At 38.8% G+C, this 27,530-nt stretch overlaps 1 protein-coding gene and 1 long non-coding RNA gene across 4 annotated transcripts in view; both read left to right on the forward strand.

Annotated features, from left to right (window-relative positions):
- Positions 1 to 22,073, forward strand: part of LOC101833652 (immunoglobulin-binding protein 1b) — a 100,967-nt gene extending 78,894 nt beyond the window's left edge. Inside the window, exons 3-4 of one of the 3 annotated variants that reach the window (XR_001197533.3) lie at positions 14,810 to 14,965; positions 21,915 to 22,073. Coding sequence is in view for 2 of the 3 variants with exons in the window: in XM_013125663.3 (XP_012981117.1) it covers positions 18,913 to 19,950 (1,038 nt within the window). In the remaining variant the exon portion in view is untranslated. Of the gene's footprint in view, positions 1 to 14,809; positions 14,966 to 18,854; positions 21,861 to 21,914 lie in introns of those variants that run through there. The other 2 variants (XM_013125663.3, XM_040733315.1) reach the window with 2 other exon arrangements.
- A 91-nt stretch (positions 22,074 to 22,164) lies between these two features.
- LOC121134753 lies at positions 22,165 to 26,522 on the forward strand. The gene is made up of 2 exons (XR_005871954.1): positions 22,165 to 23,255; positions 23,507 to 26,522. It is a non-coding gene; the product is annotated as an uncharacterized LOC121134753 (long non-coding RNA).
- Positions 26,523 to 27,530: the final 1,008 nt, after the last annotated feature.

Raw genomic sequence — 27,530 nt, forward strand, 5'->3', positions numbered from 1 at the left:
TGGATCTACCATTTCCTTTTTATCTGTATATAACTTCCCACACTAAGGGAAAAAAATTAACAAAGTACTTCATTATTTCTTCACAACCTATATTTAAATTAGTTTTAAATTTTTAGTCACTTGCCATGTGGCAAATATCTTCACTACCTGCAGTGAAACTATTACATGCAAAAATGTGATTCTATGTGTAGGATTTGCATACTGTCTGAATACTTTTATTCACTTCCTTTCCTCTCTACTACCTTCAGTGAACTATCACCATACTTTGTTAAATAGGTTTTCTTTCTTTTGTATTTTTAATACCACATCCCAAAACTACCAATTAATAATATTTACTTCTGTGTTAGGTTGCATTCCTTGTTTTGGATTTTTTAAAAATTTTGTTTTGTTTAATAGTACCTCACTATTTAGCCTAACTTGCCACTTCATCTGTTGTCTCTCTGCCATAGAGGTTGAACTGTAATGATTAAATGCATTTAGAGCTTAAAGCAAAGTTTTAAATTTCCACTTGTTTACAATCACAGTAGAAACAAAGGATAATATAATTAAAATTATTTACAAAAATAGACTTGATGATTGGGGTTTTTTTTAATTATTCAGCTGAGTCAGCAAGAAAGTTGGTTTATTGTACACAGGTTACACTTGGCTATACGTGAGAACAAAAAGAGTCCAGAATGCAACAGGTCTAGGGCCAAGGGCCGGCGGGACTGATTCGGTTGTAAGGAATGCAGGTAAGCCTCCTAGGTGGTGTCTCTGTGAGCAGAAGGTGAGGTTACAGGTCTTTTGAGATTTACTCTGACAGTATCACATGGTCCAACAGCTTGTACTGGTCTGCTGGCCTTCAGTATCCCTTACTTCTGCTCCCCAGTCTTGCTCGGTGGATGATCCCACTTGGACTTATGCCTCATCTTTCTTTTCTTGCACTTCAGCCTGGATATTTACTTCTTCCTATACCTCCCTCTCATGGCTCAGGAGTTTCAAGTCCAAGAGTGACTGATATTTTTTTTATTGGAAATAGATTTTCTTACTTAAGTAATGTATCCTAATTAAGGCTTGTTCTCCTTTGTCTATTCCTAGTTCCTCCCCACATTTTATTTCTATCTGTCCTTACAAAACAGTTTTCTAAGGGGTTAACATAAAATAAATATAACAAATTATAATATAAAACAGAAAATAAAACATTGAAAATGCATGAAACAAATAAACAGAAAGAAAACAGCAAAAGGGGAAAACGATTGAAATGGAAACATATCCACTTGCAAACACAGGAACCTCATAAAAATATGAACCTGGATCCTATGACATATATGTAGAGGACATGGTGCATATCCATGTATGCTCTGTGCATGCTTCCTTAGTCTCTGAGAGCTCCTATACACTCAGGTCATGTTGATATATAAGGCCTTATTTTGTTACTTCCATCTACCTATTCTTTAGGCTTCTCTGGGCCCTGAAGGGATAGATTTGATGTATGCATAAAGTTTACAGATGAGTATTCCAAGGCTTCTCATTCTCTGTACAATGTCTGACTGTGAGACACTGTATTTGTTCCCATCTAAAGTAGGATGAAGCCAATCTGATCATTGCTGAGCAAGGCACTGATCTGTGCATATAGCAGAATGTCATGAGGAGGCATTTAATTGATAAGATTTTGTTTTTTGGCTTGTTTATTTGAGGTCTCTCTGTCTCGTGTGTGTGTGTGTGTGTGTGTGTGTGTGTGTGTGTGTGCTTCTAAAACAGTATACCTATTTCTACTTCCTGGTTTCTGGTACTCCTAGGTTCTCTGTCATGAAAGAAATGTCAGGTTTGGGTTCAACTTCATGGAGAGGGTTGTAATTCAAATTAGATACAGGTTTATTTATTCCCATCAGCTATGTTGCATCATTGCAGAAACATACCTTTCAGGCAGGATAGTATAAAAGATCAAAGGCTTTGTGGGTGGGTTCATTTTTAGGCTTGGTAGTTTGCAGAGTCCATCCCTGTATCAAAGTTGCTGAACCATGAGTGAGGTCAAAGGCTCTATTTGGGCACCAGCACAAATTCTCCACTTTCAATGAGTTTTGTAAGTATCATACAATCTTGGTACTGGAAATATCATCTGGTGACAGAAGACGTCCAGTCGGAACTCTATCTCCCCTATTATTTTGAAATTTCATTTAAATTACATTAATAGACACAGATATTTTAGAAAGCTTCTACTATTTAAGGTACTCTGAATTTTCCTTAATCTTACCTGTATTTCCCTGGATTCCATTCTCTGTTCACATATACCCTGATACTCCCTACTCGCTTCTCCTGTATCAACCCCCATCCCACCCATCTATATGAAACGTTTATTTCCCTTTACTAGGGAGACCTGTCACACTGAGTACCTTACTGTAAACATGATTTCTGTGTTTCTACAGATTGTAGCTTTGTTATTGTGGTTGTTTGAAAGAAAATGGCACTCAAATAAAGTGGCACTATGAAGAAGTGTAGCGTTATTGGAGTAAGTGTGGTGTCATTACAGAGGCAGGCTTTGAGGTCTCATATATGCTTAAGATACAGCCTGGTTTTTTAGACCATTTCTTCTTGCCTGCAAAATAGAAGACACTCAGCTGCTTCTCCAGCACCATGATTTCCTGCGCACTGATATGTTCCACCATGATGATAATGGGCTGAAATCTGAATTGTAAGCCAATTAAATGCTTTCCTTATAAGAGTTGCCATGGGTGTGGTTTCTCCTCAGATCAGCAGAAACTCTAACTAATGCATAAGTTGGCACTGAGGACTAAGGTGCTGCTGTGATAGGTTTGACCATGCTTTTGTTTGAGGGAATATGGACTTTGGCACTGTGATGAGAAGAGTAGTTGAATGCTTTAAGTGTTGCTTCATGAGGCATACTAGTATGAGTATGGAAAACAGTGGTGCTAGGAGTTGTTGAACTGTAGGGGACAGGCTAGCTTAAGAATTTTCAGAGGACGAGTATTTTATACGTTGCCTGGAGATCGTTCTTGCGATATTTTGGTAAAGAAAGTATCTGTCTTTTGCCCTTGTCTGAAGAATCTGTCTCAGACTAAAGTGAAGAGTTTTTGATTAATTCATTTGGCAGAAGAAATCTGAAAGCAATCTAATACAGACTGTCATGAAGTCATTAGTGGAACCTCTAATGAAGATACATAATGAATAGGACCAAGCTGAGCAAATAAAAATGTTTTTAAAATGTGCAGATCAAGAAAAGAATCACCAGGAAGTAGAGAAGATATAAATCTTGGGCTCAAGGAGATGAATGGTGAAGAAAAGGAATAAAGCAAGGTGGGATCTCAGGGTAAGATCCCACCCACCTAAGTTTCCAAATTGTGAAAATTAATTAAAGGAAAACTTAGATCCAGGGATGATGTTACATGTCGCGAATTCCAGCACTCATGAGGCAGAAGCTGACAGATCTCTGAATTTGAAGCGAGTCTAGTCTGCAGAGCAAGATCAAGGACAGCCAAGCTCCAGTAGTGAAAAAAAAACAGAAAACAGAAAGGTGATGAACACGTAATTTAAAGAAGGGGCTGCTATGTTACAGTCCCAGAAAGCATCAAAACTTGGTGACTTGGCCTCCTGGTTCCAGCATTAGAGTCAAGCATAGAAGAAAAGGGTTATGGAAATTGCCTCCATTCCTGAGGATAAAAAGGATAAGGCCAAGGAAGTGTCGGGGGTGTCACTAAATGGAGGCCTAGACCATTTAGGGAAGCTATGAAAGTGAAGCCTGGATTGTTTTGCAGACACCAAGATGTTAGAGATGCCAGAGTTCAGGGATACTGCCTGAGGAGAGCTACTAACAGTGAATGGAAACAGCCCAGAGACAGAAGTGTGTTTTAGTCAACAAAACTGAAAGCAGTTGGAGATCTGAACGCTTTGACATCATACATGCAGAAACAGTTTGGATTTTGCCTAGCTGGGTTCTGTCTTACTTTTGTCCAGTATTTCCTAATTATGCTCTTTTCTCTATGTTTTAGAATGATAATGTATATCCTGTACCATTATATGTTGAAAGCATGTTTTCTTTATATTGTAATTTTACAGTTATGAGACTGCTTGAATCTCAGAAGAGACTTTAAAATTTTGACTTTAAACATTGTTGAGATTGTGATAAGATGAGGGGGCCTTTGGAAGTTGGACTGAATACATTTTTTAAATTGTGATATGACTTTTGAAGCCAGGGAGTAGAACGTGTTGGTCTGAAAGAAAATGGACTCCAAAGTGTGTGAAACTGTTAGGTAATGTGGTCTTGTTGGCATAGTTATGATGTTGTTGGTGTAAAAGTGTCACTGTGGAGGAGGACTTTTGATATGGAATGCCATTCTTTTTCTTTTAATTTTTTTTTGGTGGGCATGTGTTCTGCTTTTATTGGTTGATGAATAAAGCTATTTTGGTCAAGGGACAGGCAGACATTAGCTAGGTGAGAAATCCAAACAAAGAGACAGAGAGAAAGAAGGCAGAATGAGAAGACACCACACAGTCGCAGAAGGAAGATGCAAGGGTATCGCCAGTAAGCTACAACCAGGTGGAGATATACAGATTAGTAGAGATGGGTTATTATTTTAAGAGATAACTAGACAGTAAGAACCCTAAGCCATTGGTCAAACATAATAAATATATATTATGTCTCTGAGTGGTTATCTTATAAGTGACTGGGGGGACCCAGTGGGTGGAGAAAAAATGGCCCAGTGGGACCAAACTAGACAGAGAGAAGTCTTCCTCTATAGGCTTCTCATATTTGCTCAAGTTATCATCCGGTGTCTCCAACTATTTCCTGTTGCCTGCAAGATATAGGACTCTTAGACACTCCTCCTATACCACATCTACCTTGAGTCCTCCATGTCCTGTCATGATGATAATGGACTGAAACTCTGAACTGTAAGTGAGCCACCCCTACTAAATATTTTCCTATTAAGAGTTGTTGTGGTGAGGAAAGGAGCGGAGGCTGGGAGTACAGGGAAGTAGCTGTCCCTCTGGCATCATCAGGTAAACAGGCCAGCTTCCCGGCCTGTGTTCCAGAGCCTGCAGATCGCCTGGGAACTGCACAGAGCTCCCAATCCCGGCGGGAGCATCAGGTAAACAGGCCAGCTTCCCGGCCTGTGTTCCAGAGCCTGCAGATCGCCTGGGAACTGCACAGAGCTCCCAATCCCGGCGGGAGCCAAGCACCCCAGACTCCAGATCTTCTCTCCCACCAACGATTCCAGGAAAGGAGAGGAGGCTGGGCACACAGGGAAGTAGCTGTCCCTCTGGCATCATCAGGTAAACAGGCCAGCTTCCCGGCCTGTGTTCCAGAGCCTGCAGATCGCCTGGGAACTGCACAGAGCTCCCAATCCCGGCGGGAGCCAAGCACCCCAGACTCCAGATCTTCTCTCCCACCAACGATTCCAGGAAAGGAGAGGAGGCTGGGCGCACAGGGAAGTAGCTGTCCCTCTGGCATCATCAGGTAAACAGGCCAGCTTCCCGGCCTGAGTTCCAGAGCCTGCAGATCGCCTGGGAACTGCACAGAGCTCCCAATCCCGGCGGGAGCATCAGGTAAACAGGCCAGCTTCCCGGCCTGTGTTCCAGAGCCTGCAGATCGCCTGGGAACTGCACAGAGCTCCCAATCCCGGCGGGAGCATCAGGTAAACAGGCCAGCTTCCCGGCCTGTGTTCCAGAGCCTGCAGATCGCCTGGGAACTGCACAGAGCTCCCAATCCCGGCGGGAGCCAAGCACCCCAGACTCCAGATCTTCTCTCCCACCAAAGAGACCAGGAAACTACAGGAACTAGGGAGACCAGGGGAGTAGCTGTTCCGGATCAGGTACAACAGGACCCAGCATAGGGTCCAGGGGACCAGGTAGGAGGCTAAGCGCCCCAGATTCCTGTTCTTCTTCTCTACCCACGGACCAGCATTTGGACAAGGCATAGAAGAACCACCAGATTACTGGACTTACTAGCACCCACCAAAGGGAACTCTGGTCCCCAGACCAGGAAGGGGCTCTTTCTGCACCCACTAAAGGAAGAGATGGGAAAGAGACAATACAAAAACACAGTCAGCAACAGAAAAACAAATATGACACCGCCAGATTCTAGAGACTCCACACCAGCAAGACCCCAATATTCCAACGCGAAGGAAGCAGAAGAGAACGATCTTAAAAGCACTTTCATGAAAATGATAGAGGCCCTAAAAGAGGATATTGGAAAATCCCTCAAAGAAATGGAAGAAAAAACAAACCAAAAAATGCAAGAAATGGAAGAAAAAACAAACCAAAAAATGCAAGAATTGGAAGAAAAAACAAACCAAAAACGGCACGAAATGGAAGAAGAAATGAAGCAAAAAATGCAAGAAATGGAAGAAAAAGCAAAGCAAAAAATGCAAGAATTAGAAGAAGAAACATACCAAATAAGGCAGGAAATGGAAGAAGAAACAAAGCAAAAAATGCAAGAAATGGTAGAAAAAACAAAGCAAAAAATGAAAAAAATGGAGGAAGAAACAAACCAAAAAAGGCAGGAAATGGAAGAAGAAACAAAGCACAAAATCCAAGAAATGGAACAAAAAGCAAACCAAAAAATGCAAGAAATGGAAGAAAGAACAAACCAAAAAATTCATAAAAGGCAACAAACGGACGAACAGATAAACAGAAAATTGCAAGAAGCAATGCAAACGCTGCAAGGGTTGAAAACTGAAATAGAGACACTAAAAAAAACACAATCTGAAGAAAGGCAGAAAATAGAAAAGCTGGACAAACAGTCAGGCACTACCAATACAAGCATTACCAACAGAATAGAAGAGATGGAAGAGAGAATCTCAAGTGTTGAAGATACATTAGGAGAAATGGATTTATCAACCAAAGAAAACCTTAAATCCAACAAATCCTTAACACAAAACATCCAGGAATTATGGGACACCATGAAAAGACCAAACCTAAGAATAATAGGTATAGAAGAAGGAGAAGAAATCCACCTCAAAGGGGCAGAAGGCATATTCAACAAAATCATAGAAGAAAACTTTCCCAACCTTAAGAAAGACATGCCAATGAAGGTACAAGAAGCCTACAGAACACCAAATAGAGTGGACCACAAAAAAAATCCCCTCGCCACATAATAATCAAGACCCCAAACATACAGAATAAAGAAAGAATATTAAGAGCAGCTAAGGAAAAAGGTCAAGTAACATATAAAGGCAGACCTATCAGAATTACACCTGATTTCTCCATGGAAACTCTGAAAGCCAGAAGGTCCTGGATAGATATTCTACCTACACTAAGAGACCATGGATGCCAGCCCAGACTACTATACCCGGCAAAGCTCTCAATCACTATAGACGGAGAAAACAAGATATTCCATGACAAAACTAGATTCAACCAATATGTGTCCACTAACCCAGCCCTACAGAAAATTTTGGAAGGAAAACTCCAACCCAAGGAAGCTAACTACAACCAGAAAAACATAAGCATTAGAGAATCCCTCTCTACCAACAGCCAAAAGAACAAAGGGGCGAAATTCCACCCATAATTCCACCAACAACAACCATCACAAAGCGAAGAAGGATGAGTAGTCAATGGTCATTAATATCCCTCAATATTAACGGCCTTAACTCACCCATAAAAAGACACAGACTAGCAGAATGGATTCGAAGACAGAACCCTTCCTTCTGCTGCATACAAGAAACACACCTCACCCTCAAAGACAGACATTACTTGAGAGTTAAAGGTTGGGAAAAAATTTTTCAATCAAATGGACCCAAGAAACAAGCAGGGGTAGCAATCCTAATATCTAACAAACTAGACTTTAAAATAAAATCAATCAAAAGAGATGAAGGAGGTCATTACATACTCATCACAGGTGAAACCCACCAAGACGAAGTGTCTATCCTGAACATCTATGCCCCCAATACAAAGGCATCTACATTCGTTAAAGAAACATTATTAGAACTTAAATCTCATCTAAAGCCCCACACAGTTATAGTGGGAGATTTCAACACACCACTCTCACCACTAGACAAGAATACCAGACAGGAACTCAACAAAGAAGCAAAGGGTCTAATAGAAGTAATGACCCAACTGGGATTAACAGATATCTATAGAACATTTCATCCACATAAAAAAGAATATACCTTCTTCTCACCACCACATGGAACCTTCTCAAAAATCGACCACATACTTGGCAACATATCAAACCTCAGCAGCTACAAAAAATTGGAATAACTCCATGCATCTTATCAGACCACCATGCCTTAAAATTAGAATTCAACAACAACACAAATTGCAGAAAACCTACAAACTCATGGAAATTGAATAATGCTCAACTGCACCATCCCTGGGTCAAAGAGGAAATAAAAAAGAAATTAAAGACTTCCTCGAATTCAATGAGAATGAAGACACAACATACCCAAACCTATGGGACACTTTGAAAGCAGTGCTACGGGGAAGTTCATAGCACTAAGTGCTCACATGAAGAAACAGGAAAACAGTTATACCAGAGAATTAACATCACAGCTAAAAGCTCTAGAACACAAAGAAGCAAACTCCCCCAGGAGGAGTAGACGCCAGGAAATAATCAAATTGAGGGCTGAAATCAACAAAGTAGAAACCAGGAAAACAATACAAAGAATCAATGCAACGAAGAGTTGGTTCTTTGAGAAAATCAACAAGATAGACAAACCTTTGTCCAAACTTACCAAACAGCAGAGAGTGAACACGCAAATTAACAAAATCAGAAATGAAAAGGGGGACATAACAACAGACTCTGAGGAAATCCAGAGAATCATTAGGTCATACTTTGAAAACCTGTACTCCACAAAATTCGAAAATTTAAAGGAAATGGATGACTTCCTGGACAGCTATCATTTGCCAAAACTAAATCAAGAACAGATAAGCAATTTAAATAGACCTATAACCCCTATGGAAATAGAAGCTGTCATCAAAAGTCTCCCAACCAAAAAAAGTCCAGGTCCAGATGGCCTCAGTGCGGAATTCTACCACAAATTCAAAGAACAGCTTATACCAATTCTTCTCAAAGTGTTCCACACAATAGAAGCAGAAGGGTCTTTGCCAAACTCTTTCTATGAGGCTTCAATAACCTTGATCCCCAAGCCACACAAAGATACAACCAAGAAAGAGAACTTCAGACCAATATCCCTCATGAACATTGATGCAAAAATACTCAATAAAATACTGGCAAATCGGATCCAAGAACACATCAAAACAATCATTCACCACGATCAAGTAGGTTTCATCCCAGGGATGCAGGGATGGTTCAACATACGAAAATCCATCAACGTAATCCACCATATAAACAAGCTGAAAAACAAAAATCACATGATCATCTCACTAGATGCTGAAAAAGCCTTTGACAAAATCCAACACCCCTTCATGATAAAGGTCTTGGAGAGATCTGGGATAACAGGGACATACTTAAACATAATAAAAGCCATATACAGTAAACCAACAGCCAACATCAAACTAAATGGACAGAAACTCAACGCAATTCCTCTAAAATCAGGAACAAAACAAGGCTGTCCACTCTCTCCATACCTTTTCAACATGGTACTTGAAGTTCTAGCTATAGCCATACGACAACAAAGGGGGATCAAGGGGATACAAATTGGGAAGGAAGAAGTCAAACTTTCACTGTTTGCAGACGATATGATAGTTTACATCAATGACCCAAAGAACTCTACCAGGGAACTCTTACAGCTGATTAACACCTTCAGCAAAGTGGCAGGTTACAAGATCAACTCAAGAAAGTCAGTAGCCCTACTATATACAGATGATAAAAGGGCTGAAAGAGAAATCAGAGAAACATCACCCTTTACAATTGCCACAAACAATATAAAATACCTTGGGGTAACGCTAACCAAACAAGTGAAAGACCTGTATCGTAAGAACTTTGAATCTTTAAAGAAAGAAATTAAAGAAGCCCTCAGAAAATGGAAAGATCTCCCATGCTCTTGGATAGGTAGGATCAATATAGTAAAAATGGCAATCCTGCCAAAAGCAATCTACAGATTCAATGCTATCCCCATTAAAATCCCAGCACAATTCTTCACAGACCTTGAAAGAACAATAATCAATTTTGTATGGAAAAACAAAAGACCCAGGATAGCCAAAACAACCCTGTTCAACAAGGCAACGTCCGGAGGCATCACTATCCCTGACCTCAAGCTAGTCTTGAAAACAGTTTGGTATTGGCACAAAAATAGACAGGCAGACCAATGGAATCGAATTGAAAATCCGGGTATTAACCCACACACGTACGAACATCTGATCTTTGACAAAGAAGCTAAAAATATACAATGGAATAAAGAAAGCATCTTCAACAAATGGTGCTGGCATAATTGGAGACTGGCATGTAGAAAAATGCGGATCGATCCATGTTTATCGCCATGCACAAAACTTAAGTCCAAATGGATCAAAGACCTCAACATAAATCCAGCCACACTGAACCTCTTAGAAGAGAAAGTGGGTGGTACCCTTGAAAGAATTGGTACAGGAGACAGCTTCCTGAACATAACACCAGTAGCACAGACAGTGAGATCAACAATTAATAAATGGGACCTACTGAAACTGAGAAGCTTCTGTAAGGCAAAGGACACAGTCAGCAAGACAAAAAGGCAGCCCACAGAATGGGAAAAAATATTCACTAATCCCACATCTGACAGAGGGTTGATCTCCAAAATTTACAAAGAACTCAAGAAGCAAGTCTCCAAAACAGCAAAGGACCCAATTAAGAAGTGGGCTGCAGAACTAAATAGAGAGTTTTCAATAGAGGAGTCTAAAATGGCTGAGAGGCACTTGAGAAAGTGCTCAACATCCTTAGCCATCCGGGAAATGCAAATCAAAGCAACTCTGAGATACCATCTCACTCCTGTCAGAATGGCTAAAATCAAAAACACCAATGACAATTTATGCTGGAGAGGATGTGGTGAAAGGGGGACACTCCTCCATTGCTGGTGGGAGTGCCAACTGGTTCAGCCACTTTGGAAAGCAGTATGGAGATTCCTCAGAAAAATGGGAATAAACCTACCACAAGACCCAGCAACTGCACTCTTAGGCATATATCCAAAAGATGCCCATTCATATAACAAAGATGTCTGTTCCACTATGTTCATAGCAGCTTTATTTGTAATAGCCAGAACTTGGAAGCAACCTAGATGTCCCTCACCCGAAGAATGGATAGAGAAAATGTGGTACATCTACACAATGGAGTACTATTCAGCAGAAAAAAATAATGGAATCATGAGATTCGCAGGCAAATGGATGACACTAGAAGAAACCATCCTGAGTGAGGTAACCCAGTCACAAAAAGAGAAACATGGCATGTACTCTCTCATATATGGATTTTAGACATAGATCTGGGGAGTGCCAGCCTACAATCCTATTGCCAGAGAGTCTGGGAAACAGAAACTTCATTTACTGGCTGGTTAAGTACTGAGCTGAACTCAAGAAAGCCAGTATCAGAGAGGGAGGACTGATGATCAAAGGGATTAAGACTGGGCTGGTTGAACCCCCAGAAACAGCTGACCTGACAAAGGTTAACTCTTGAATCCCAGGCATTAGCCTGGGAAGCCAGCATGGGACTGATCAAGACCCCCTGAATCTGGGTGTCAGTGAAGAGGCCTAGGGAATCTATTGAGCCTTGGACAGCAGATCAGTACCCATCCCAAGTATACACACGGACTTTGGACTCCCATTGAACAATGTGAGGTGCACTCTCACCCTGAACTCTTGGGGAAGGGTCTAGGCCCTGCCCTATATGAAATGACAGACTATGGACACCCCCATGGAGGGCCTCACCCTCCCTGGGGGAATGAGGGGATAACGGGGGGGATGGGGGGAGGGCACGGGAGGAGGGGAGGGAAAGGGAGAGGGACCTCGTACTGACTTGTGAAGCAACCTTGTTTCTTATCTAAATTTAAAATGGAAAATAAAAAAAATATTAATAAAAAAAAGTATAAAAAAAAGAGTTGTTGTGGTGATGGTATCTCTGCATGGCATAGAAATCCTTAGTAAGTTCTCATTGACTTAACTGCAAATATTCACTTACAAGTAAATACATATCATATCTGTATTTTGGTATCCAGCTTACCTTACTCACCATGATTGTTTTAGTCTAGTTGCTTTCATTTACCTGTGAGTTTCATGATTATTTCTTTAAAGGCTGGATTTTTCAAACAAGGAAAAGTGAATGGGAGTTACCACGGGGTTCGGGTGTGTTATCTGCAAGCCCACATTGGGAGAGCTGAACAGGGAGTAAAAATCTGTTAAACCACTTTGGAATACACAAGTTAGAATCAAGCTTAGGCTTCAGTTTGTGGCTCTGTATCAAAATCAACAGAATTGAGTATAATTAGTGAGGAATATGAGCAAAAGAAAAATATTAATAGGTTTGAAACATCAGTGAGGGAAAAATTATAAGAATCTATTCAGGTTATAGGTCTGATGAAAAGGATGCAAATCAGAGAAAATGATTATTTTTTATTTTCAAAGCCCTTAAGACATACAGTTGTAGCCCAATGATAGTATTTATACAGAGTATGCTGGAGGTCTATGGTTCAAGCCCAAAAGAATTTCATACTTTTCAAAAGCTGTTCAGGAGAGGCGTTTGGATCAGTGGAAGTATTCATACCCAATATGCTAGATTTCTTGAGTTCAAACCCAGCATTTCCATGAAAAATTGTTTGGAGGCCCAAGTGAGATGTGTAGTTAGGTAAACTCACCTCCAGTCAAGTCTGGTAAACAGAATTCCTTCCCAGAAAATCTCATGGCATAAGAAAAGCAGACACTCAAGGATTTCTTGGACCAATGAAAATGACTCATTTAATTCTAATGTATTAAGCGTGATTAACAAGATACCAACATTTGTTTTTTACTATTTATTTTTGAATGTAGATTTTTATCAGACAATATACTCAGATCTTGTGTTCCTCTCTGATCCTCCTGCTTCCACAATCATCTGTCACTTCATATTCTCTCTCAGTATTTAGATAATGTACAGGCAATATTTTTAAACTAACCAAAACAGAATAAATTCAGCAGATGGAGAAACAAGACAGAAAATAAAAACACCAGAAGCACACAGACACACAGATTGGCCATTTAGAAAACCAATGTAGACACAAAATCAGAAATCATAATATATAAATGAACTGCATGTGAAGTTTAAAAAAAACTTTATGAGCATTATGAGTTAAAACATAATTCCAAAATGTCATTAAGTTCACATAATTGGTTGTGCATTTATTGGTACGTTGCCTGCCCTTGAATGTGGTCTCTGTACCATATGAGATTCTACTGCACTAAATTGCTTTTTAATAGGGGAGAAGTTGTCAATTTCCGGCAGCCCCTCGGTTAGGACTAGGAGAGAATTTTTGCTTCCTTCTCCCAGCACTGGGGTTCCAGTTGATTTTAATGTGTGTCTACATGCTGTCACAATCTGTGTGAGTTCATATATATGTCAGTCCTGATGTACCTGGAAGGCATTGTTTCCTTGGTTTCATTCCTCCCAGCATCACTGGCTGCAGACTCTTTTTATATCTCTTCTACAAAGCTTTGTGAGCCCTGAATGAAACGTATTGAGGGAGCCATCACATTTATGAATGTGTGAATCAAGGTATCCCACTCTATACACATTGCCCCAATATGTCTCTACATTTGTTCTCATTTGATGCAGGTAGTAGATTCTCTGATCACTAATGAGCAATAAACTGATTAACAGCTATGACAGAGTATCCTAGGATTCATTATATTGTTACATTTGTAGCAAAACGATAGTATTTGCTTTTCCTCTGGGTCCATAGAATATTTGTTCCCATGTACTTGGCAACAAGAGCAATGTCAAGAATGTGTTCCATGTCATGGAATGGGCCTTGATCCTAAACAAATAATGGTTGCTTACTCCCTCAACTTTAGTTTCAATTCACTATTGAAACAATGTGTTATGTAAGCATACATCAAAAGATTGAGAACTTTGTTGGTGTCCCCTTTGAGCATCCATAATACTTTGCACTATCAGAGACACTATTCAGAGAATAAACAATTGCAAATTCTCTTTGTACTGTGAGATATATAGTTGATGGCCCTTAGAAAGAGGACATTATCATTTGTTTGTGCAAAACTACCAATAGCCTGGGAAATGGACTTAGTTGTTTGAGGGATCCCATGGTGACCCTTTGGTCAAAATCTATTGAATATAATACCTACTTGGCAATGAAAGTCTTATGAGGTAGTAAGATATTTATGTAAGTCATTCTGCTCCTGATATATGATCATTTCATTGACATTTCTTTCGTTTATATAATATGACTTAAGAAATCTAGTGGAGTAGGATTCCATAACACCTTTCAAATGGTTCATAGTTTTTGGTGTCCCCCTTGGGATATTTTCCCTATCCTCTCATGTCTCCCATGTTCATTTGCTTTTCCATTTTAGTATCAGTCCCTTTGTGTCTCCAAACAGCATATATTATTTACCCTTTCTCAGGGAAAGTTGCCCTGCATCATAGCCTCTTACTCCACACCTTATGTCTGTGGATTTAAGGGTTCTTACACTCCTTCATAATTATGAAATGCTAAATTTGGATAAATTTAAATGATTATATTCTATTTTTGTCTTTGAAGTTCTGGATAACCCACTAAGGATGGCATTACTTCCATTAATTAAATATGAGTTTCATGATACCGTGTTTTATTAATTAGAGTTATATTTGATTATGTACATGTACTACATGTTTATTACTCATTAATGTATATCCAGTCTGTTCCTATTTCTAATTAAAATGAATGAAGTGATTGTATATAATAAGATATACTGTCTTATTCAGTATTTTCCCAGGAGCGGTGCAGCTAGATATTGAAGTAGATCTGTCCCCAGGTTTGCAAAGATCCCCTACTCTGATTTCAACAGAGGCTGTACAACTTTACATTTCTACCAGCAGTGCACAAGGATTCTTCTTACTTCACATCCTCAAAAGCGCGAGGTAAAACATGTTTTCTGAATGTACTGGAGACTATTTCAATATAGTGTCACTATGGGCTTGGCTTATTTGGAGGTGTTTATTGTTTCATCTTCTTGCCTTAGGTATTTAATACAGTGTTCCTGCAGTGTTGCTCTGGAGCATTCAATGTGGTGCTCTTTAACATGAAAAATATTTAATGAGTTCTGGAAAGACAATTGTAAGGTGCCTGAAAATTGGGATGAAAGTCTTGCTCTGTTTGTTACTCTGAGCTATAATCCAACAAAGGTTTGTTCCTGGGACACATAATATTCCAAGCAGCTCATCATTCAAGCCCAGCTAGGCATTAAATTACTCCTCTAAAGTGGTGGAAAAGAAAGATTTCCCTGATTAAAAACAATCCTGAAATTCTCTCCTAGAATATTTGTATGCAGTCATGCCAAAATTGTTTGCTGCACATGGTCCCTATACCAGGCAACTCGAATCCTCCATTCTCCTACTTTTTTTGCAATATATGTAAAGTAATAATATCTTTTTTAGGTGTTGTTCATTTAATCTGCATGTTATTCAATACTTTGTCTTTTCTCATTAGTTTTAGTTTGATGTCTGTTTTGTTGACTACCTGAAGAGAAAAATTGGTTCATTGGTCCATTTGCATGGAATATTATTTTACATTCCATCACTTTAAAGCTGTGTCTGTCTTTTGTTGTGAACTTCATTTCTTAGATACAAAGTATCAATTGATCTGTTCCACTAGTTTATTAAAGCTACTACTACATTATTGGCAAGTAAGGACCATTAATATTAATACTTATTACTGAAATGTGAGTATTTATTACTCTCATTTTGTTGACCTTGCAGTGCTTAGGTTTTCTTTCATTTGGGGTTAAATATATTTTTTCTTGCATTTTATGGCTGTTGTTGGTTTGTTTGTTTTTGAGACAGCATTTCTCTGTGTATTCCTGGTTGTCCTGGAAATCACTCTGCAGACTAAGCTGTTCTCAGACTCAGAGATCTGCCTTCCTATGCCTTGCAATTGCTGAGATTAAAGGCATGCAGAGCCACATCTAAGTATCTGCTCTTTGTATGTGTAAGTGTGGATGAATACATACAACAGCATATGTTTGGAGTTGCAGATCAACTTTGGTGAAGTTGATTCTGTCCTTCTAGCTTGTTTTTAAGGAAGGATCTTAATGTTTCTGCCACAGTACTATAGAATGACTTTTAAGGAAATGCTCCTATCATTACTTCCCAAATTTCTTTAGGGTATTTTGTCTCTCATGTTTCTTTTGTACACATTGTATATCCTGTGTTATCAGTGTTTTAAATTTTGCATTGGAGAGAAAACACACACACATACACTCACCACATCTTTTTCCACTTATACCCCCTTCATGTATCTAGATAATATGCAATACACTTTTATTCCTGATGGGAAAGTCCTGGGTATATGCCAATAAAGCACTGTTGGCCAATAGGGAAGCAAGATAGGTGGGACTAGGAGTCCAGGAGGACTCTGGGTAACAATTATGGGATAAATACTTAAGTCAGAGCTAGCCAGTAAGAAACAAGCAAGACCAATAGCTTCATAATTAATACAGACTGTTGTCTGTTATTTGGCAACTACCAGGAGGCAGAGCCCAGGTGACTGGTGAGGAAAAACCAAAGTGGCAGAAAATAAAAAGGCTTCTCTCTGCATATTCCTATCAAAGATATTTAACCTAAAAATGGTCCATATTTCCTGAACCACCTAATAGATTTTTGAGTCGGTTATGAAATGATTAAGACATGTAGCCTTCTTCTATATCCACTGAAATGAAAATCTCTTTCTGTGTATTCTTTCATGGGGCATGTAGTATTAGATTGTAGTTTTAGGACTATGAATTCCTTTAAGTCAATTGAAATTTCATTGTGAGTTGAGAAATAAATTTGTATGTGGACATTAAATTCTCCAATCTACAGTGGTAAGAAAAGAAAGACAATCTTTTATAATTCATTGCCTTGTCAAATCAGTTGACAAGTTATTTATATATTTGTTTGACACTACAAATTCAGTTGTTTTATATCAGTATGTATACAAGTACCACAACATTCTGCTGCTCTTATGTTGACATAAATTTTGAAATACAGTAATATGCATATCCCTTTTTCAAGATATCCTTGTGTATTGGAGATTGGCATGCTCCCAAATAAATTTCTTTGTCAATTTTGTCAGTCACTCCTAATGATATTGCCAAAAGTCATTAGGAATTTCCTTTCTTCATGGCACAACATTAAAGCTTTATGAAGTGACTACTCATACAGACATCTATGAAATGAGATGACACTTTCACCCTGAGAATAGCCACTATGTCAAGACTCTTCTGAGGCTTGTGATTTAGGGTCATAGGAAATCTTCATCACATTAAAATTAACAATGAGCAAATGAAATGAAATTGATCTTCAGACTTGGAGTGAGAGAAAAAACTGACTTTTACAACGCTCCTTACTACGAAAATCAGAATATGTATGTGTTTGTTTGGATAACATGTAATTCGATAAATCTTACCTTTCCAGTCCAACTCTGGTTGTTGAGAAGATAGATGCAAGCTAACTTTACATCTTTTGATTCTGCACAAGATAAATTTATGGTGGCTGAAAATGAATTAGGTAGTTCTGGTAGAACTTCAAGTATCTCTCACATTTCATAATTCCATAGCTCATTAAGCTGCGGGGAATCAGTGATGCCTGTGCTCACAATTCTACCTGCCATCTAACAAAATGAAGGTGCCTAAACAAAGGTTATTGAAAAGCTATAAAAAGACAAAAATGGTGTTTAAGGGAAACGTTGCTGTGTTCAGTGGAGTATAAGTTTTAAATTTTCATTTTAATATCAAATGTAATAGGTAATTGCTGAAATAGGGGTAATCCAATTCACGCTTCCTTATAAACAATGAAGGAATACTTGCCCATGTCATCTTTTCCGGCCCAACTCTTAAACATACTGTGAATGCTAACACTTATATAAACATTATTTGATGGTATTTATTCTATTTACAAATATAGAGGAACAACAGTGTATTAATAATGGTGCATATATGGTTCAGTGAAATTTACTCAGATAAACTGATGCTGTCATATTTATTCTTGAACCTCAAGTATGTGGAATGTTTGCATCAATATCATTTTCTCCTTCAGTTGTTCTACAGCTGACAAGACTAAGAAAATCTCTTACATTAAAGCTTTCTTGGGTTTTCAAGTGTGACAGATGTCACCAAGTGGTCTGAATAATCTCTGAAGTGTCTACGTGGTGTTTAGGCTCCTAATACCCTGTTGAAATCAGTTGCACAGGATAACTGCTGACGTAGGAAGCACCATTTTCAGTGTTTTTGCCATTCTGCTGGGCAGTTGGTGGTTCTAGGACCTGGCAGGGAGATTCTAAAGCCCAATAGAAGGCTCAGTCTTTGTTTTTACCACTGTGAGGGCATGATGAGAAGAATAATGGTGACCCTGTCCCTCTGTTTTCCTTTGTCTAATCTTGAGTCTATTTAAATAAAAATCTGGAAATTCCCCAAAGGGCTCATGCACTGCCAAGTCTTTCAACATGTAGCCTCAGTGAAAATGTTCACAACTTTTTTTCCTTACAGTTTGATCTTTTGCTCCTTGTTTTTCTTAATTTCATATTGGTTACACATTTTCCCCTGGGAAAAATATGTAATGTTTGGCTTATAAAGCACTATGCAATTTTTGTAGAAATTTAACATACTGAAATAATTCTCAACCATATCTCTTCAATACTGAAAATTTTCATGTATCTATATTGCCCTAATCTGAAAACATTATGAATAAGGTCAGTATTCCTTTTTTTAGATGCTGTATTGTGCTTTGTACTCTTTTGTTTATATGCAGTACCAGTTATTTTTTAATTTTCCAGCAAACTAGTTCAATATAAGATTTGTTGGTTCAGTTCCCGGGTTCCTCCCTCTGGCAAGATGACAACATCTGAGGAGGAGCTGCAGAAGCTGAGGCTACCGGACCTGCTGGAAACTGGAAGGCAACTTCTAGAGGAAGTGGAAGCCTCAACCCAACCCATGGGCTCCAAGCTAATCCAGGATAAGGTGAAGAGGGCTTTGGAACTCCTGGAGAAGGCCTCAGACATGTTGTCAGAGCTGGATCCATTCAGCCAGAACGAAGATTGTGAGGAGATTGCTTCCCCTGACCTCAAGTACCTGATGCTCCCAGCCCTGAAGGGTGCGCTCACACTGAAGCTGGTGGGCACCAGCCGTCGCTTCAACTACCTGCAGGAAGCTCGAGAGCACTTCATGAACTTCCTTACCCAGAGCCACAACTACCACGTGGCCGATTTTCAGCTTCCCTGGGCGCAGAGCAGCTCACCAGAAGGCAACCCAACCACTTCTGCCATCCTGGAGCCTACCCTCGTTGCCATGGCATCCCAGAGGCAAGCTAAAATCCAGAGGTACAAGCAAAACAAGGCTGTGGAGCAAAAACTGTCCACTCTGAAATCAGCAGTGGAGAGCGGTCAGGCTGACGAGGAGCGTGTGCGGGAGTATAACCTCCTTCAGCTTCGCAGGTGGATTAACATCAGCTTGGACGAGATTGAGAGCATCGACCAGGAGATAGAGATCCTGAGGGAAAGAGACGTCTCCCGTGAGCCAGCAGCTTCTCCCTTGCCTCCTCAGAACAGGCCTCCCATAAAGCCCTTCATCCTCACGCGGAATGTTGCCCAAGCACAAGTCTTTGGAGCTGGGTACCCAAGTCTGGCGACTATGACTGTGAACGACTGGTATGAGCAACACCAGAAATGTAAGGATTTAGCATCAGGTCAGGAAGTTGAAAAGCAGGCACCACCACCACTTGAATCGCACAAGGCATCTCAGGAAGAAGGGAAGGAACCAGAGCAAAAGGGAGAAGCTGAAGACGAGGATGCTCACCACCACCGAATGCAGCAGTGGGATGACTGGAAGGACACCCATCCTAGGGGCTATGGCAACCGACAGAACATGGGTTAACCTTCTCTAAGTGTGAAAGAACAATGGGTCACTCATCTCCCCTACACAAGGATAACCCGGCTCTCTTCCCTTCCTTGGGTCTCTACTCCAGATGTGTGCAACAAAGGCAAAGATACTGAAATCTTGCTTCATATTCAATGAACTACCACTATCAAGTCTGATTTTCACCATAGTTAATGTCCAGAGCTCTCATTTGGGTGGTACTCTCACCACGGTGTATAGAAGCTACTTAAGTGAACAGAAAGGATGTTGAGAAATGACTGTACAATCACAGACTGTGTGATTTCTCCTTAAAAAAATAAAATTCATCTGTCCTTGAAAAATATATATATCTAGAGAGAACATTAACATAAGTTTCATTACAGTGGTTTAAATCATTGTTAATATCTGGACAAGACATAAATTTGACCACAACAGTTATGTGCATTTTGGGAAATACACAGTATATGTAAGATTGGATCATACCAAGGTGCAGCAGTTTTAGAACAACAAATTGAGAAATCCACAGAAGGATGTTACAAATGGCCTGATGAGTCTGGGGAAAAGACTGCTGAACACTCAAATGGTTTTGTTTTGGTTCTAATAGAATGTAGATTGCATGAACTTACAGAACAGCCACCTTCTTTACTTATGGAATGTCTAGAATCTTCTGAACAAAGAGTTTATATGGAGGTGGGAGTTTCATTATCATTTGCTGAGTTGTAAATATGCCTTTTAAAAAGCCTTACATTTACATTACAAATAGCTTCCTGAAAAGAGAGTGGAAATTTAACAATATTTATCAAATATAAAACTATGGATATTTGACTCATAATTTTTATACCCATATATGTAGAAAGCTGATTTAAACAAACATATAGTATGGCAAAGTGGTGATGTACTCCTTGTGAATTCTTAAAGGTAGAAAGTATGTTTTCATCTAAAGAGACGTGGATAAATTATCTTTTGGTAATCATACAATAGACTGTGAGTAAACTGTGAGAATAAAATGATTTGGATTTTGTAGTAGGTGACTTAGGAATATTTACCTACCAATATATATACATATATTTGTATGGAAGAAAAGTGAGATGACAAAAGTAAATAAGAATGAAATCATCCTAATTGTGTAAAGGGAAATAACCATGGAAAACATGGTGTGATATATAGGTATCTTCTGTTACTATTCACTCTGAATCATCAATCAAACACATGTTTATTGTGAATAAAATATTCACTTCTGTGAAATTATTAGCAACTGCATCCTCAAGAAAAGAGAAACAAAAATAAAAACAAGATTAAAAAACAAAACATCTGCTTGTTGGATATCAAACATTATCCATGACCTCAAATACTCATTATGAAACACCATTTGAAAATTATCCTAGTTTCAAGAAAATATCCTAGTTTCACAGAACTTTCTCCCTGTTTCGAAACAATTACTGAAAGATCAGAGCTGCCTATACTAATATCCTAATTTAATGTAGTCCATCCCTTTGAATTTTTTCTGAATTTTGGTCCCTAATTGGTTCTTTCATTTTACCAATTTTGTTGCAGTGAATGATTTGTTTATTTTTTTCTTATCTTAGAAATGTATCAACTAAACATTGTCCTTTGGATTCAATATGTTTTCAGTTACAATGGATTACTTAGTAAATGGTTAAATATTTGTGAACCTGGGTCTTTATGAGCTGAATCAGGAAAACAATGATAGATAATATCTGAATGAAGTAGTCATTGAAAGTCTGAATGATTTCCATTGAACCATTAGTTACCACAATGTGGGCATTGAAGGATCAAGTTAATACTTAATCATACAGATCATTACACATGGAAAACCGATGATAGAATATGTAACCCCAAAGTAATGACTGTTGTAATATTTTGAGAGCTTCAGTTTTAGAATGAATAAAGAAAATGTGGTACATATACACAGTGGAGTAGTACCCGGCTGTAACAAAATGATGGCATCTTGAAATTTCCAGGCAAATCGACGGAACTAGGACAAAACCATCCTGAGGTAACCCAGACCCATAAAGACAAATATGGTATGTACTCACTCATAAGTAAGTGGATATTGCATATAAAGCAAAGCATAACCAGACTATAGTTCACAACCCCAGTGAAGCTAGGTAACAAAGAGGAGCCTCCTAAGAAGGGGACACAGACAAGGTCTCCTGGGAGCATGGGTGGGAGGGGAGAAAGAAGGAAAGAAAGGGTGTGGGGAGGAGAACATGACGGAAATTAATGGTCAAGTTGGGGGAAGGACAGAGAGGGAGAGCAAGGAAAGAAATACCTTGGTAGAGGGGGCCATAATGGAATTATCAGAAACCTGACACAAGGGAAATGCCCAGGAATACATAAGGATGACCCCAGACAAAAGTCTATGCATTAGTGGAGAGGGATGCCTTAACTGGCCTTCCTCTGAAATAAAATTGAGGACTACTGTAATTGCTATCATAGAATCTTCATCCAGGAACTGATGGAAGCAGATGCAGAGATCCACAACTAACTACTAGGCCAAGCTCCTGGAGTCCAGACGAAGCGGAGGAGCGATAATATGAGCAAAGGGATCAAGACCATCATGGCCTGAGCCAATAGGAGCTCACCGACTCTGGACTGACAGCTGGTGAACCTGCAAAGGACCTAACTAGGCCCACTTGAATGCAGGTGACATTGGATGACTTGGGCAGTGTATGGGGTCACTGGCAGTGGACAGTGCATGAACTGGCTTTTTGGAGCCCATTTCTGAAGGATGGATACCTTGCTCAGCTTAGACACAGTGGAAAGGGCCTTGGTCCTGCCTCAACGTGGTGATGGGACAGACTTCATTGACTCCCTATGGGAGACATTACCCTCTCTGAGGAGCAGACAGGGATGGGGTGGGAGGAAGGCTGGGGGGAGCAAGAGGAAGAGGGTAGTGAGATTGGTATGTAAAATTTTGAAACTTGAAAAAAAGACCTTCAATTTTATATATCAGATAACTGCCTTATGACAGAAATGTTGTAGCAGTACTGGAGAAGGCAAGATGAAAGACCAGAAATTGACAAACAAATCACAAAGACTTGATACCCTGATTATCTGATTTATCATTTGTCCATAAGTTATTATAAATTTATGCATGTGAAGAATATACTAGATTTATAAGAGGAAAATAAGCGAGTGATGACAGAAAAGAAAGATGAGGGAGAAATAGTAAATGAATCTCCCTCTTTTGCCTATGATTTCTAACATTGGGAGGCCAGTCTATTATTCACAGTATATTTGTGGTGTTTTCTTCTCAGAGGCATGCTTACACGTATGAGTGTACCACTGTGTGTTGTTCTGTAAGTACCATCTTTTACATTATTCAAATACTGACTTTATCTGCTTATATATTTATCAATATCTCCATATCTGGCCACAGTTATTACTATGCAGTGAAGAGCATTATATAAATATGTAAACAAAAAAGGTAAAAGGTGGAGCTCCACTTTTAAAAACAGAGCAGGAATTTTAGAGACTACATTCTGGACAATGAATTCTAAACAGAGTTACCAAACACAGGTAGGTAATACTCACTTTTTTTGTATTGTAGAAAGAACAACCAGACACCACTGCTGGAGAAATTAAGGAAGCCTGACTATTTCTACTTGACCAACTTCTTATATAAAATATTTGTGTTAATTTGTTTTGTGTTATGAGTGTAAGTGTTTTGCTTGCATGTATGTTTGTGTATTCCATGTGACCCTGCTTGGTACGTATGGAATTAAGATGTGGAAGTCAGTTCCCTGTAACAGCATTACAGAAAGTTTTATTCCAAAATATTGGTTCTGGGAATTGAACCAATGGTCTCTGCCAGAATAACAAAAGCTCTTAACCACTGAAGCATAGATACTGAATAGAATCCGGCTAAGTGATCCAGAACTACTTCTTGATATAATTGTTGACATGTCTTCTTTGGAAAGAAAACAACTTCAGTCTATACTTTTTTATTTGCTTCAGTGTCATCAGAACTAGGTTCTTTAATGCATTTTAAGAGGTTCCTCCCTTGTGTCTCAAAGTTTCTTGAGCTATTAATCACAGGGTTGATGGTTTTGAGTCTTTTCTGATTTGAACCCGGAGTAGCACTTACAGACTTCTTCAGTAGCTTTTTCCCCCTATTAACTTCAGTTTTATCATCATTGTCATCAATATAAGCATTTTGTAATCTTCACCTAGATTTACACACTTCAATAGAACCTTCTTACCTCTTCTGGGGACATAGCACATTCCAGACAGAACTAAGCATTTTTACCTACCCCACATATTAGTCTGCGGATTCTGCCTTTTACTCCATAGCTGCTAGGTGCTGTCCACTCCTACACACAGGCCCTGCAAAAGAATTCAACCTGAAGAGGGCAGGTAACACACTCTCAAAGACCAAAGTGAAAACTGATTATTCAGAAATGTTGATATTTGGAAGGTTTTCTGAAATTTGGTTTTCTTCAGAATTCATTGTTCTGCCATAGCAATACATAATTCATCTTTTGCCCCATGTTCTAAATCAACCATTCTTAAGAACAAGTGATACTGATTGTCATTATTATCACTCTAAGTGGGTCATGTCCTAGACCATCTCATTTTCTATGAGGTGAAGGTTCCAACTTCCATATGTGAGGAGCTTGGAGGAGCTAACTTCTGGCTTCTCTTCAGAACATACACACTGGACAGAGTGACAAAAGAGTTTCTGTTGTTTTTTAAAAACCATGTATTTGATCCTGAAAGAATCATGAGAGACATCACTATCACCAAAGATACCAGGACCCTGATGATAAGATATTCTGTGTGCATTATCATACTTCACAATAGTTCACTCAGCAAATATTATAAATTACTTTGTCTATCCAAAGAATTTAGATACTTAAGAAATAACAAGGTGGAATCATTTATTTTTGAGAACGAATTTTAGACTGTTTTCTCATTTAGATGTACTTTCAATTTTCTTAATTTGTATTCATTCATTTATTCATGATTTTATATTGGTGGGCAGCATACATGCCAGAAAGCATGTGTGGAAATTAGAAAAAAAATGAGGGACTCAGTTCTCTGTTTCCACAATGCAAGTCCTGTTAATTGAACTCAGGTCTGTTGAAAAAAATGCTTATGAACAAGTCCTTTTGTATTCTGAACCATCTTAGTTGACCCATTTGAGATATTTTACATCACTTATTGTCCTTCAAAATGGGCATCTGCATGTGTGAGTGTGGGAATGTGTGTAAAATGTGTGACAGTGAGTTTTCTCATCAGTCATCTAGTAATGGTTTACTTGAAACTTGAAGTGCAAAGACCCAACTTTAATCTAAATCTTTTGAGACGGGATATCCACCTTAAGCCAAGGTGACAGTTTCTGATGGTAGCTCACCTAAAGGACATGGAGTAGTACAGTTCTTGCTCTTTGCCTGCTTTTCCTTACTGGACAACTCATTCATTCACGGGCATTGGAGCCTACTACTGTGAGATACATATACTGAAGACAAGCAGACATATCCAGCTTCATATACTTAACAACCAGTGGATAGGTGAGTTTTGTGTCATTGGGAGACAGTCATTGTTGATTTAGCTTGATTACAGATATTTCTCCCCCAGTTTTCCTAAATCTAACATGTCAGCATTGCTGTGTGGTTCTACCCATTGTCACAGGGCCAGAAACCATGCACTGTGACTGATTGTTTTTTTTTTTTGTAAAGGTCTCTGAGTTTTGCAATGAAATTTTTTCCTTTAAAATAGGTAAGAACTACACTTATCTGAAGGTAGAAAGACAAATATTTATAATGTAGTAAGGAATTATGCAGGCTTATTAGAATGGTAGTTGTGTGTTCTGGTCAAAATTCATGACTTCCCTAGTCCTGGGCAGGTTTGTTTTGTGAGCCAACTGGATAACCTTGACCAACTACTCAAAATAATTGTCCCCTCCCCTGTTGGAATTTTTACTAGTTGGTATTTGGATATATGGTTGCCTAAAGAAGCTCTCTGCTCTGACATGACAGCCTCATATACCAAAGTGGATGGGATAATTTCAAAGACCTAATTAATGAATGAAGAGCTGTGGGAAATCAATGACTTCTAAAATAGGGTGAATGAGTTTGTACCGGGGCTAATCCCCAGGTGATTAGTCCTGAACCCAAGAATATATTATTCTATATGTAATATTATATGCATAAGTTACATTATAATTTTAAAATAACTAAATTTAAACTTGTAAATTCCAATTATAAAATAACATGTTAAACATTCAAACTTCATGAATTTCTATATATTTCAGAAAGTTAAAAAAAATGGGCTTGAGGCCTAAACAGAGAATAAAGTTCTTAAGAGAAAAAAACAAAGGATCAGAATTACCTGGAAACTGTTCATTGTTAGTAGTAAGTAGGGACATGCAAATCAAAGTAACTCTGAGACTTTATCTTAATTCAGGCAGCAAGGCAAAAATCGCCAAAAATGGGACAACACGTACTGTAAGAGTCTGGAGAAGAGGTAACCCACATTGGAACTGGGAGCTCGTGATGCCACTACAAAAATCTGTGAGGAGAATTCACAAAATTTAGTAATAAAAATAACCTTATGACTTGTGATCCAGCTGTCACACACCATTGTATATGCTGAAATTATTCACCATCCTACTTCACAGACAAATTCTTACTTGTGTTCTTTTCTCTTCTACTCACTACACGTAGAATGGGAAAAAAACAAGGTTTGTCTCAATTGGTGAACGAAAAATGAAGATATGAGCTGTGTACATTACAAAATAATATTCGGTTCTAGAGAGGCATGAAAATATATACTTCTCGGGTAAATAGATGGAAATATAAATTATAATATTGAGTGAGATAACTCCGACCAGATAGACAAATGTCACATGTTCTCGTTTATTGGGGGTCCCTATGTCCAAAATCTTCAAATGTGAATGAATATCCAGATATGACTACAGAAACCATGAAAGTAAATGGAGACACTGCTGTGTTTGGGGGTGCAGAGTAAGGAAAATAGTAGGGTACAAGTGATAGGAATGGAGAAATTGGATGGAGGAGTCCATAAATAGGACATGGAAGAGAGACAAATATGTAAGAAGAAACTAAGAGAAAAAAAGAAAAGGAAAGATGTCTAGAAAACTCACGAGGAAGCCAGCTATTGACTAGATTCCAAATTATAAATCACTATACTACATGTAGGTCCGTGTATCAGTATACATATACAGTGGAAAGATAGCTCTGTAGTTACAGTAGGAGCTGCTGCATCAATCCATCTGGGTCCAAGTTCCTCCACTCCTGCACTCATAAATCGAGTTCCAAAACCAGAATGGATCAAAGACCTCAATGTCTTACCCAAAATGCTAAACCTGTTAATGGGAAATATGCTCAGTACTGAAAAAGACATAGCTTATGGGATGATCTTTCTCAATAGGGCTTCCCCATTAGCTTGGGAATAAAGGTCAGCCATTAATAAATGTTACCATGAAAAAAATATTTCGGTACAGTGAAGAAGCAAACAACTGATTGAAGAGGAAGCACAAAGAGTACAGAAAACCTTTCCCAACAAGACACTGCGTCTGAGAGAGAACTACGTAAGGGAAAATGTTGGAT

The sequence above is a fragment of the Mesocricetus auratus genome, unplaced genomic scaffold (genome assembly GCF_017639785.1).
Source record: "Mesocricetus auratus isolate SY011 unplaced genomic scaffold, BCM_Maur_2.0 Super-Scaffold_100030, whole genome shotgun sequence".
Lineage (NCBI taxonomy): Eukaryota > Metazoa > Chordata > Mammalia > Rodentia > Cricetidae > Mesocricetus > Mesocricetus auratus.